This window comes from Manis pentadactyla, chromosome 16, assembly GCF_030020395.1.
Source record: "Manis pentadactyla isolate mManPen7 chromosome 16, mManPen7.hap1, whole genome shotgun sequence".
Lineage (NCBI taxonomy): Eukaryota > Metazoa > Chordata > Mammalia > Pholidota > Manidae > Manis > Manis pentadactyla.
In genome coordinates, this window is record NC_080034.1 from 33,277,067 (window position 1) to 33,291,055 (window position 13,989).

The window sequence follows — 13,989 nt, forward strand, 5'->3', positions numbered from 1 at the left end:
ATTTTAAACAGGATCTCTGGAAGTGGCTGAATGATCTCCATGGCCTTTAACATGCTGTGAGAATCTTCCAAGAGAGACTGCATATATGTTAATCATGGAACACTTTTTCCCATGAGTATTTCATGGAATTTTTGAGGAAACACTGAATTAGACTAAAAGCCACACAGAGTCTTTGTAGTATTTGTAGTCTTTGATACCTGCACTTAGCCAAGATATAACGCAAGAATTGTGTTGAAATGATGCCTTTAGTAAACTGTGATACTAATATAATTAATTGATAGACTGTTTGTCAGGATAAGCAGCAGAGTCATCCTCACCAGCAAGATTTCCAGTATTTGGTTGGGAGAAATTTGCTTAGTAGAGATTCAGTTCCTGCTGTCACCTTCCCAGAACACCAGAACATGGAATTTCAGCTGTAGCTTGAATGTTTCACTATAGTCATGTGCTGGCTGAGAGTTGCCTTAATTTGTCACGTTATTATTTTGTTTTTATGATATAATAGTATCTTTACTTGGAGAGTTTAAGCCGTTTTAAGACTGGAGAGTCATACTAATTTTAATCTGAAGAACACGTAGGGGTTCATTATCCAACTTTCTCACTTTAATGGATGTGGAAACTGAGGCCTGACATGGTAGGGGCTCATATCTAGAAGGCCTAGAATTTCAGCTTTGGATTTGCAGGGTAATTGCAGGTTTTCTCCCCTATCTCTGTGACTTGGTCCTCTCTCCCAATGACACCTGTCAATTGGTTCTTTTGGATATGTGTGAGAATTAGTCAAGAAGGTCATCCTAAGAAAACCTCTCTGTGTCTGACAATCTGCCAAACTTCTTGCCACAAGACATAATGTATGTTCTCCTTTTATGAGAAGCAGGAATAGAATATTTGCAGAAATGGAAGCATTTGTATTTTGGGAAAAGCAATAAGAAGATGCTATTGTTTGATATTTTGTCTTAAAAATTGAGCTTGGAATTTTCTTGAGACCTGAGAAAATTCCCTGTTTTATTTTGTCTCAGTAGTGGGTCTTTTTTGTCTGTTGGCAGACCTGAGATTACTTTGGCTTTTATACATGGATGCCTATGTCATTGCATTTCAGCAATGACCCACAGAACATATGTCTCTCAAACCAATAGTAAAATATCCTTGATGTGCCACTTGGACCAGGAAAATTAACCCACCAAGTTAGGTATAGCAGTGAACTGTTAATGTCCACTCTTATTGTTGCCTGATTGATCTAAACTGCTTTTGTCCCCTGGAATTCACTTTCAATTATCAGCTTATTATCAGTTATCTATTTATGTCATGAGATAATTTGAGTATTAGAAAAGTTAAAAAAAGAATTATGATTAAAGATGGAAACTCTTTTGCTACTGAAGTTTTTAAACCAAAGTGACAATTCTGTCCTTTTACAAATAGACTATTTACAGAATGCAAGTTTATTTTTGTACAGTAATCTTGGTTTTTGGGGTTTTTTTAATCTGGAAAGTAAAAAATGGTGTGTTATATAGTTCTGCAACCAAGTTGGCTCATTTTAAGTGTCTATTGACTTTTTATGTACAACGTGGAACCAATAAAAAGCAACAGACTGAAGTTGCTTGTAATCATGGGTGTTGGCCATTAAAAAAAAAGTTTCATGCATATGGTAACTGGCAACTTGAAAGTGTCACGAACTGAAAATGTAAACCATACAAAGTGAGAGAGTAACGGAGAGAAACTGTGAAGAAACTATAGTGATAAATGTGTTCATCTTCCTCTAAGCCGAATTGTTATTTATAGCCATAAAATAATGTCTTTCCCTTTTCCAATCAGGACAGCAGCAAGATATATACAACGCACATTTCCTATTTGGAAATCTACAATGAATGTGGTTATGATCTTTTGGATCCAAGACATGAAGCCTCCGGTTTGGAAGATTTGCCGTGAGTAGCAGAGCAACAAAGAATGGGGTGAAATTACTTTCAGATGTTCCCTTCAATTGTTTTCTTTGAAACTTTGTGTTTCTGGTCTCAATTGTAATTAACAAATACTGGATAACAGAATCTTTTTGTAATATAATGGATATTTTTTCAGATGTGACAAATAGACAGAAGTGATGGGAACTAAAATTGTTTGAAACCCATTTCTTGGGAAAATCTGTTTTGGAGTTGGTACAAGGGAATACAGTGAATGTTCTCAGACAGTGCATGCTAAAAAAACCGAGGGGATATGACAGTGGTACTCTATTCCTGCCACGTGAAACCCTTTTACTTCTCTAACTGTGGCCTTTCTGTGAAGAAGGTATTCAATTAGGGTGCAAGTAAGAGAGAAAATAAAACTCTAAGTGTTCCCTAAATGTTTCTCTGCTATTTTTAAGACTAACTTTGACAGTCATTTGGTCAGATTGACACCAATTGCTTCATGACTGAAACATGTTTAGAGTCTTCAGAGCTTGCCTGCTAATGGAGAAAGGTCCCCTGCCAACATTTATGTAACATGACTCACTACTTGTTGGAATATCTGCCTAAATTGCATTTTAATTGGTAACCAATTCATTTACTTTTGTTCACACAGCTTCATATATCAGAAGTTGGTAGAGCCAAAAAAATGTCTTTTAAGATTCTTATTAAGTGTTCTAAAACATTTAAAAGTATATATTAATTCTCTGCCCCAAAGATCAACAACTAGGTTTATTTTACTTTGCAAAGGAAATAAGAATAAGAAAGAAAATAAATTATACTCTTTACATCACCTTTATATGTGTTCTTCCACTAATGTTGATCGAAAGTTTTCATATATCATCTCTGTTATGCTAACAATATTAAGAGAAGTTAGGACAGGGGATTATTGTTGGTACTCTAAATATTTGTGTAAGAATTAAGAGAAAAGAAAGATTACTGAGTCCATGGAGGAAATTGGTCTTAAATAAACTATTGGAATCAAGGTAACAAAAAGGAAAACCTTCCTTATAGGAAGGATAGGAACAACATTAAAAATATGAAGGTGTGGTCAGAAAGGTCATGTGTTGAGGAGTCATGTGAAGTAAAAGCAGAAAGGCCAACTAATGCCAACTTTTGAGAGATTTGAAGGACAGGCTTTTGGTGTGAAATTGATCTTTATTCGAATAGGCTTCTTAATTAGTTTTCTAATTAGAAATATAGTCTAACCCATATACTTCTAGGCTAAATCTTGCTTAAAATTGCTTTTAACAAGTCACATCTACACCAGAGAACTTGAAGCCTGCTTAGCAATAATCCAGAAATTAAGAACTTGGCTGTGATGAACATGGCAGAGGAGGCAAGATAAGTCCAAGAGATATACAGAAAACAATTTAATAAATAAAAATAAAAGAAATTGATTATGCTTAGTGCCTTGGATTTGATTGAAAAGAAGGTAAACCACGGTGGATTGGTGTTCTATCCTCATTTTACTGCTTGAGGAGAGTAAGCCCAAAGATGTATGACTCGCCTAGGATTTCAAAACTAGTCTATTAATGGTAGAGCAAGGATTAAAAACCAGATACTCTCACTTTCATGCCAGAGTAGCAAAAGTAGCTTCAAGATCTTACCATGGGGCCTGGAGAATTAATGAGTCATTGACCTAAGAAGGAGATTTCAATTAGAAAACTTGATTGGGTGATAGTGATGAGCTTCACACATATGACTTTGGTGTCTGAGGATACTGGACTAGATGTTTACATTTATAATAAATTCCTCAGAAATAGGAAGCATGCCTTACTTAAGTTAGTAATCTCTCTACCACCTAGGCCAAAATGAATCCTTAATATTTTTAAAACTTACGTGTTAAAAGGGAACTATGATATGGACTTTTTGAAAATGAGAGTATAAAGAGAAAATAGCGTGAGCTCTTTGACTCTGAATCCAACTGACATAATAAGCGGCAGCCTAACTAGAAAAAGAAGTAGGAATGAGAGAAGTCCATTAAACTCTAATAGAGGTGGTGTAATATAAAGTAACAAGCACCAGAAATGTGGTTTCTAGTCCCAATACTACAATCTTAGATAAACTCTTTGACTTTTCTGAGTTCTCTTTGTCTGTGATATGTGAGAATTAGATTATATAATATTTAACAGTCTTCCAACCTCCAATGTCCAGAGTTCAAAGATTGGTGACCTCACAGGATAGGACTTACTTGGTGACCTTTCTTCCCTTCACAAAAGAAAAAGAAGTGATTTAGATATTTGTAATTGTCTTCCTAGAAAAAAGCCTGCACCTCTTGAGAGCAAGAACGATGCCTTAAGTCACTTTATGTGTCTGCAGTTCCCAGTATGCCTGGCATTTAATGATGGTTCTCAGTGTTGGTCAGATTGTCTCTATAGATGTTGCTAGCTTTCTGTCTTAAACTACTGCTCATTCTTTAGTAGTTTTACTTTCTTATTGGATAATCAGTTCACTGATTCAAGTCAAAAGTGACCTCAGTTACACAACACATGTTTTCAGTGAACTACCACACACACACACACACACAAATGGTCTGAAAGATGTTCTTATCTTACATTTTGGACTATAATTTCATGACAACAAATCTCATTAAAATAAAAATGAGAAGATTCTCATTATGAAAGAAGATTCCCATATCCCAGGATTGTAGCCTATTTACTTCAAATATATTCAATACTATAAAATTCTAAAACAACTCAAGAATTGCATATTTTGCACATTCTTTTGGTGTGGGGATAATGGAATTTGACTGGTACTAAGTCTTCTAATTTGGGGGATTTTAGAGTATTTGCCTTTTACTAAGATTGTAAAGCAATTCTTTATAATGGAATGTGACTTCTGCTGTTCCTGGATTGGTTTAAGAGTATGCGCTGTCAATCTGGTTTCACACACTCTTGAGCTCGGATAAGCTCTAGCTCTGAAATCCTATCTGGTTGACTGGTTTCATTGTTATGAGCTGGAATGGCCTAAACACTGTGAATACCATCCAAAAATAGTAGGCAAAATGTAGGTGGCCTTGGTTGTCTCTTGCAGTCATCCATTCGAGGGCGATGGCGATACACATACGTGAGCCCTTCTGTATTCATATGCTTGGCTTAACTATAAAATCGAATTCCAGGTCACTTTGATGGGGTCCAGTAGCCTCCAGTCACAGGTTCTTTGCCCCTGAGAAACAGCTTACCCCAGTCACCCGCTGGACGTTCCTTTCACGTGCACTCTGCCTTTTCTGTTTCTTTTTCTTTCATATTCTTATGAGTCCCACGTCTCTGCTGCTGCTGAAGCATTCACCTGTGGACTACCTGTGGACTTTGTGTTCATGGGGTCCGGGCACCAGACTAAAGTCAATCACTTTTTGTAAATGTTGCTATAGGTTTTTGGCAATGAGATTTTAGGTACAATGCCAAAAGCATGATCTGTGAAAGAAAAAATAGATAAGCTAACTTCATTAAAATTAAAAACTTCTGCTCTCTGAGAGTCATTGTCAAGAGAATAAAAAGACAAGCCAGAGACTGAGAGAAAATATTTACCAAACACGTATCTGATGAAGGACTTGTTTCCAAAATACACAAAGAGCTCTTAAACTTATCAGTAAGAAAACAAACAACCCAATTAGTAAATGAGAAAAAGATCTGAATAGGCACCTCACCAAAAAAGATATACAGATAGCAAGTAAACATATGAAAAGATGCTCCATATCATCTGTCATTAGGGAATTGCTAATTAAACAACATGATAACATTGCGCACCTATTAGAGTGGATAAAATTAAAAAAATTGGCAGTACCAAATCCTGAAAAGAATGTAGAGCAGCTGAAACTCTCATTCATTGCTGGTGGGAATGCAAAATGGCACAGCCATTTTGGAAGACAATTTTCAGTTTCTTACAAAAATTAAACCTAGTCTTACCATATGATCCAGCAATCATACTCCTAGGCATTTAACCATATGAGCTGAAAATTTGTGTCAGCCCAGAAATCTGTCCACAAGTGGATATAGCAGCCTTATTCATAATTGCCAAAAACTGGAAGCAACCAAATGTCTCTCAGTAGGCAAATAGAAAAGCAAACTGTGGTATATCTATGCAGTGGACTATTATGTGGTGATAAAAAGAAATGAGCTATTAAGCTACAGAAAGACATGGAAGGATCTTAAATGCATGTTGCCAAGTGCAAAAGACAGTATGAAAAGTCTGTATCTATATGATCCCAACTATATGACATTCTGGAAAAGGCAGAACCATAGATACAGTTAAAAGATCAGTGATTGTCAATGGGGGGAGGGGTAGTCACCTTCATGACTGGGTGAAGCACAGGGGGTTTTTTTGGGCAGTGAAACTATTTTATATGATAGTATAATGTTGGATACATGACCTCAAGCATTTGTCCAAACCCATAGAATGTACCACACCAAGAGTGAGCCCTAATATAAACTGGGGACCTTCAGTTAATAAAACAAGAACAAAAAGGAACAAACTATTGAAAAATTTAATAACTTGGATGAATCTCCTGGGAATTACGCTGAGTGAAAAAAGCCAATCCCAAAGGTTATATGCTGTATGATTTCATTTATGTAATATTCTTTAAATGACAAAGTTATAGAATTAAATTAACTGGTTAGTGGTTGACAGGAATTAGGTAGGGAAGTGGGAATGGTTATACAAGGCCAGTGAGGGATCCTTCTGGTGATGGACTTACTGTGTCTTGACTGGCTATGAATACACAAAACTACCCATGTGATTAAATGCATAGAACTAAATACACACACATACACACATACCCATGAGGACAAGCAAAACTGGGACATCTGAATAAGTTCAGTATCAATGCCAGTGTCCTGGTTGTGATATTTTAATATAGTTTCATAAGATGCTACCATTGGGAAAAACTGGGTAATAGGTACATGGGATCTCTTTGCATTACTTCTGACAGCTGTATGTGACTACAGTGTTGTGAATCACAAATAAAAAATTTAATTTAAAAAGTTAATTGTTTTATATTTATATATAGACGTTTATATGCATATACACACAAATGTATATTAAATCTATTTCGTATTTAGTCATTTAAATGAAAGTAGAACTTCTGTTTTTAAAAGCTCCTTATGTCATATGCTGTAAAGGGAATATAGTTAGAATCTAAGTATCTTATGAAGTAAAACTGCTGGTCTTAACCATAGGGAAAATAATTACCTTTAATGTAATTTTAGTATTCCTAAATAGGGATGTATATTGCATTTAAGGTTCCAAATGGTCATAGTTATTACTATTAGAAAAAAGTCAGTAAACTCCAGCATTCAGTATTGAAATCTTGGCTATGCTGTGTTTTTTAAATAATTTGTCATCAAAGGAAAAAGAATTGACAGATTTTAAATTTGGTTCACCACATTTCTAATACTTATTAGATGTAAAACCCTGCTAAGTGTTGCAGGAGTTACAAAAAAGATTAATGCACAGTGTCTGCCTTCATGCCTTACAGTCTCGTCATGTGGAATCATTCATTTATTCAACAAGCATTTATTGAGATCCAACTGAGTTCCACACACTGTGCTAAGCATTGAATTTATTAGCATAGTCTTTGCTTTCCTGGAACTCATAGCAGAGTGGGTAAAACTAGTACAAAATAGCACAAGGTGGAATATGAAAATCATTATAAGAGAAGCACCAAGAATGACAAGATCTTAAAGGAGAGCAAAATCACATCAGGTCAAGCAATCAAAATTATTCATAGAGAAAATAGCATGTAAAATAGTCCTTGAGGGAAGGGGTAGGACTTGGGACAGTGGAGCATGACATTCCTGTGGACACAAAGGTAAGGAAGTTGGAAAGCATAGTGCTAGTTCTGTGACAGTTAATAGACTTGTTTGACTGGAAACCAGAAAGGGGGTAGATGAGAACATTAAGACTGTAAAGATATGAATGCAAGGATTTAGCAGACAAAGTCTAACCCTTGGAGATTTTTATTCAAGGGCAGAACATGATCAGAACTGCCTTTTAGGGAGAAAAATCAGTCACTAGTGTGTCAGATTGGAATGCACTGGGCAGAGTCAGAGCGACCCTAGAGTGTTGTGGGAAGTTATTAGGACCATCTAGGTGACAATGGGAATAAAAAGGAGGGATGAAGTTGGAAGACATCATAGTCCAGTAGCTTGAAATGTATAAGAATCACCTGATATATTTAAATGCAGATTTCTGGCCTTCATCTCCAGAAAATACAAATGTATTTGAGTAAGCTTCCCAGGTGATTCCTATGCAGGTGGTCTGTCTTAATCCCTTCCCTCATCCACTTAAGGAAAGTTCTTTTAGACATACTAGGAAAATTTCTCTAAAGAGGGAGATGGGCACCTATTGTGTGCTAGTCCTATGCCAGCAACTTTATACATACATTATCTCATTTAAGGAAGTAGGTATCATCATTTGTGTTTATGGATAACTAAACTGAGTTTCACAAAGTGCGTGGTAATTCCCCAAGGTTCCGTGTCTGCCAAGAGACAGACTAGGATATCGACCTCGGCCCATCGAACATCAGAGCTGGGGCTGCTGCTGCTCTTGCTGGAGAGATCCATGTTGTATCCTGGCTTTTCCACCGGAGCCCTGAGCAGACTGCAGCTTCTGGGCATTTTTAGGCCTCAGGAGCCTCATGTATAAGGCAAAGCTTTGCATCCTATTCAGCTCTGGTGTGTGTGTCAAATGTTTTGTGAGGCTCTGGGTGTTCCTGACCTCAAAGGTCTCTAGTCAAGTAGAGCAGACTCAAAAACTGATCATCTCAATCTTACACAGTAAGTAATAAGATGCCCTAGGTTTTTAAAGGGTACAAGGAGGACACTTGTTTCACATAGGGGTTTAGAGACTGCTGGAGAAAAACCCTACCATACTGCAGTCTCCAACCTCAGCTAGGCCGTCAGCCTGCTAAGCAGTATCTTGATGGGTTGAGTGCTTATTCTCCCATTCGTCACAATAATGATTTAGTCAAGTCCTACCTGCCCCAATTCTCTTCAGAGTCAGTTGTATCTGTACCTCAGAATGAATGTGGAAGCTGTCTGTCAACCATGAATTCCCTCAGCTTCCTGCCTCCCAACTCCCTTCCCACTCACCTATTTTCGTCTAGTATTACGAAACTCTGTCCTTTTGAAAGCCAGTCCTTCTCTTATGCTCTGGACCCTCTTTGCAACAACACTAAATCTGCTTTTTCTGACCTACACATTTTAGGTTTAAAATTTTTGAAGTTGGCACCTTTAGATGAAGTATGTGTCCTTCAGTTCTTATTCCTACCTATTGCCTTATACTTTTCTTTTGTGCTATTTTTCTGGCCTATTGAGCATTTGAGGAGATTCCTAGGCCTATAAGCATAGATATCAAAGTTAAAACTATCTTCAGTGTTTTCTTCTACTGAATCAATTACTGACATAACTGGGAGGCAACTTCTTGAGAATCTGGAGGTGCTGTCCTGCAAGTTGATCTGAGCAAGTGTCTAGTGACTAGTGATGGTCAGCCACTCTCTGTGTCCTTAATGGGTTGGCAGAGACTATTTCTGAAGAAATGGAACATTGACAATGACCATGGCAGAGGGAATAGAAAGCCTTTCCAGTCTGAAAATGACACACTTCTACCCAAAACCTATCCCACTAGAGTAATAACAAGGGGAAAGCTGGCTTTCCTTACTCTGAATAGCCAGTTGAAGAGATCATTCTCAATATCAGAAGTGTATTAGATAGGAGGTTGTCCTAGTCAGCTTGGCTACCATACAAAATACCATAGACTGAGTGGCTTAAAAAACAGACACGTATTTCTCACAATTCTGGAGACTTGGAAATCCATGATTAAGGTGCTGGCATGTTTGATTCCGGGTGAGAGCTTTCTTCTTGGCCTGTTGTGTCTTCATATAGTGGAGAGAGAGAGAGAGAGAGAGGGAAAGCTCCGGTCTCTCATTTCTTGTAAGGGCACTAATCCCGTCATGGGGCCTTATTTAAATCTAATTGCCTCCCAAAGGCCCGACCTCCAAATGTCATCTCATTGGGGGTAGGGCTTCAACATATAACTTTGGGAGGGACACAGACTTTCAATCCATAACAGAGATATTAGCTTTCAATAACAGTTGCCTGATACATTGTAGAAGGATGGGAAGGAACAGCTGCAGTGTTTCTACTTGTCTGGAGTATAAAAATATATCTGTGATATTTAGGGTTTTTAGTCACAAGAGATTAATTAGCGACAGGAAAAACATTGTCACCTGTCTATTCCATGTTTTTCATGCTTTGTTATAAACAAATACATACAATTTATTTTCCTGAGATTAAGAGGTGAAATGTACTTTTAAAATTATGCATTAGTATGTTTTTGTTTTTCTCACTTATTGTCCAGTTAGTCTTCATAATTGCTTTATGAATTGTTTGCTTTATTCTGATACTGTATCATTTTTTGTAATCTCTTCTAAATTTTGAGTATATCTAGCAAAACCATAAGATTACCTAAAAAAATTTTGAATGATTTAGGCTTGCTTGGTCACTTTATTCTTTCCTTTAGAAGAATACATAGGGTTTGGAAACACATCTAACTATTATAGCTCGACTGGTAGAGAAAAAAATCATTATATTTTGAGAATGTCAACATCATATAAATCAAGCATTTACTATATTGCAGGAATCTCAGTTAGCTCTTCTGAGGGCATTATAAAGAGTTTAACCTGTATACTTACTTTCAATTAACTTACCATTTGCTTGGAAATGTAACATGCACGTGGAACACCTCAGGAGACTTTTGCAAAAACCAACTGCTCACAGCCGTGCAGCTAATAATGTATGTACCTGCAAAAAAGGCATACAGATGATTTGGAACTGCAGTAGTCTCATGAGTGGAGCCCACATTGACTGATAATTTCCTGTCACAGCCCACTCCAGTCCATTCACAACAGTGTCTCTCCCCTGATTGGTCACTTAATGATTTCCTAATTTTACGAAGACCAGACGGATTTTTTAACTGAGCTTAAAAACTGGCAGTACTGCTGAGGTGGGAGCAGTGCTGAGCAGGTCTGGAGAGAAAACATACGGCAAACAGCCTTCAGAATGAAATCTAGCTGAGTGAGGCGCAAAAGTTCATCAAAAGGCCAGAGGGATCATCTGGGCAAACTGATAAGGAACACAGGTAGCGTATTAATCTCCTTGCTCTGAAACTTCCATAGCAGTTAGCCTATGTATTGTTTAGCCAATAAAAATTGACCTGTATTTTCAGACTGAGTTCTGGGGTAGTTGAAGACATTTTACAAAATGAAAGTTACTGTGAATCGAGAGATCAGACGGATATACTATTCAGGCTGGCTGACCACCTGTTATCTTTCAAGTACATATCCCAGTCTAAGAGGCAAGCCCTAGGGATAAACCAGTTAGAAGAAATAACAGCAAAATAGATCTCTTTCACAATAGCAGAGAGGGTAAAATACTTAGGAAACATTTAGGGACTGTGTGAAGGCAATACTACATTTTTTTGGCGAGAACTAAAAGAAGACTTGAAAACAAATGGAGCTCTCTTAATCTGGCTGAATGAAAACTGTGAATGCCTCGAAATAGTCAGTTCTCCCCATATTCATGTAGAGTTTAATGAAATTCCAAAAAAATCTTAAAAGACTATAAAAAAACAGCTATGATTCTAGAGTTTACCTGAAAGGATAAACAACCAAGAAGAGCAAAAAAATGTTTGATAAATAGAGAAATGAGGGAGGAATAGAGACCACACATTTCAATTTGGTTAAAAAACTCTAATAATGAAAATCATGTTATACCACTTCAGAATGAGACAGATGAAGAGGGAACCTATAAACCAGAATCTGAGCCATACAGTGCTATAATTTAAGTAAATAGAGGAAAGAGTTGTTTAGTTAACAGTATGCAGTTAACTAATGACTGCACATAACAGCAGTCCAGTTTACAGATTGTCCCAGTTTAACCAAATAGCCCCCTTTCCCCCACACCTACACACATAGTAAGGATTCTAGAAATTGGATCCAGAGTTCTTTATGGAGCTCCAGGATGCCATCTGGGCTCCCTTTTATCCTTCTGCTAAACCGGTAGCTTTATTCCTTAAGCAGAATGACTGAGGTACCTCCAGTATTACATCCACATTCTTGGAATTAAAACAAAGGAAAAAGTCACCTGCTGGTTGAACTGCCTCTTTATCTGTCTTTCCCAGAAGCTCTATCCATTGACTTTCATTTACTTATCACTGACCAGAATTATGTCACATGGCCAATTATAGTTGCAAGAGAGTCTGGGAGAGCCTATTTTTAAAAATAATTCTCTGAACAATATCTGAGCCCAATAGGGAGAAGGGAAGGACAGCTCCCATATAGGCAACCTGCACTGTGAGCCACAATGAGTTACGTGGGTGAAAAAAAATCTATGTAGATCCCTCATTTCCTGCCTTGCACCCATATCCTAAAGTAGTAGAAGAAAAGGTATTATCATTAATATTAAATGATACAATAACATGCAAACATAATTTTACTGGGACTATGCAAAGTGTGCATAAGAAAATGAAGGAAGTATCATATTATCATTGTTCTTGTGATGAGACTTTTTAAAAACACTTTCTATTTTTAAAATTTTTAACTTTTTGAATTGTATTGCTTGTATAGTTGGAAAAATAAGCTGTACATTAAAATGAAAATAAATAAAAGTAAAAGTAAATAAATTCAGAACTTGTAAAATGCAATAGCATAAGCTTAGAGGTGTATAAAAGCTATTTATCTGGCAGAAGAAATGCTATGGTTTTCCAGAATTACAAATCCATTGCCTTCCTTCTGTTTATTTCTACAATTTCCCCAAAGGTGGAAAACTTGAGCACGTAATTTGTGATACTCGACTATAAAATCCATATGAGAAACAAAGTATGAGTAAAAAGAGGGGAAAAATATTTTCTTTGAATTTTAGTGTATGGCTCTATAATTACTATATGGAATTAGGCCAAAGAAGATGTTTCATTAAATGATGAATTATCTGTGAGCCTGGAGCACCAGAAAGGACATGACATGGCTGGAAATTAGCAAAGGGTACAAGTGTAAGAGGGAGAGTTACAAGCATAGAATCTGATGTATAGAATATTCACTTTTGGAAAATCATGCAAATGGTGATTGCCTGTATGGAGTAGATAAGTGTATGATAAACCATGGCTGTATACATTAGATTTGAGAGCCATTTGTCTGCTGGTGGTTGCAAAGTGATACTGTTTAGGGATGGGAAAAGTTGGGTTAGCTTTATATCATACAGGAAAGTGATCTCATCAAGTTATTAGCAATCTAAAATCTTACCATATTTGGATGTAATTTTGAAAGAAAAGAAACAAAAGAATGTTTTGTATATATGCTAAAACTTAGTGAAATAGTTACATGACAGTCACCAAAAAATAAATAAAATATAACCATCTGTGAGAAGGGTGTTGGTTCTCCTACACGTCAATCATTCCTACTATGGTTTTGCATTTTCCATAGCAGTAGCCAACAGCTTCTAGTTCTCTGCCTTGAGTTGTTTTGGTGATGTCCGTTTTTATAGCATATGGAAGCAGAAGCACAGTAAGAAGCAGAAGCTTCTTGAAAGCATGAACATGTTTCCACACTGACACCAGTCATCCTTGAGTCTTGCAGGATACATACATTAAATGGTTAATTTCTTGTGGATTTCACTTTTGGTTTTTTTCAGACAGGAAATAAATCGTGTACAGGTTGCCAGTACCTCTGAAATGACAGACTTTTGGTGGTAGAATAACCTTAGGGTGTTGGTTAAGTTCTTTGGGAAACCAAAGGGATCAGAGTTCAAGTTTAACAATATTATCATTTAGAAACATAGGTAAACTAGAAGTAATAATGATAATATTTAGGAGAGATATTTACCAATTAAAAGAAATTAATATGGATAATAAGAATTCACCACAACAATCACTCAAAATGTTTTGCAGCTTTGAATATAGACTTGTTATTTATCTAATAAAATATTTTATTTGTGGGTACACTATATCTTTCTTTTTAAAAAGTTAAAACCTAGGTTTTTTTAAAAGACTTCCTTTTTAGAGCAGT

The 13,989-nt window shown here is 36.6% G+C and overlaps 1 protein-coding gene across 2 annotated transcripts in view; it reads left to right on the top strand.

Moving 5' to 3' along the window:
• KIF6 (kinesin family member 6) overlaps positions 1-13,989 on the top strand; it is a 349,101-nt gene that overhangs the window by 80,029 nt on the left and 255,083 nt on the right. For both annotated transcript variants that reach the window (XM_036907154.2, XM_036907155.2), the window contains exon 5: positions 1,807-1,916. In XM_036907154.2, coding sequence (XP_036763049.2) covers positions 1,807-1,916 — 110 coding nt within the window. The remainder of the gene's footprint in view (positions 1-1,806; positions 1,917-13,989) is intronic.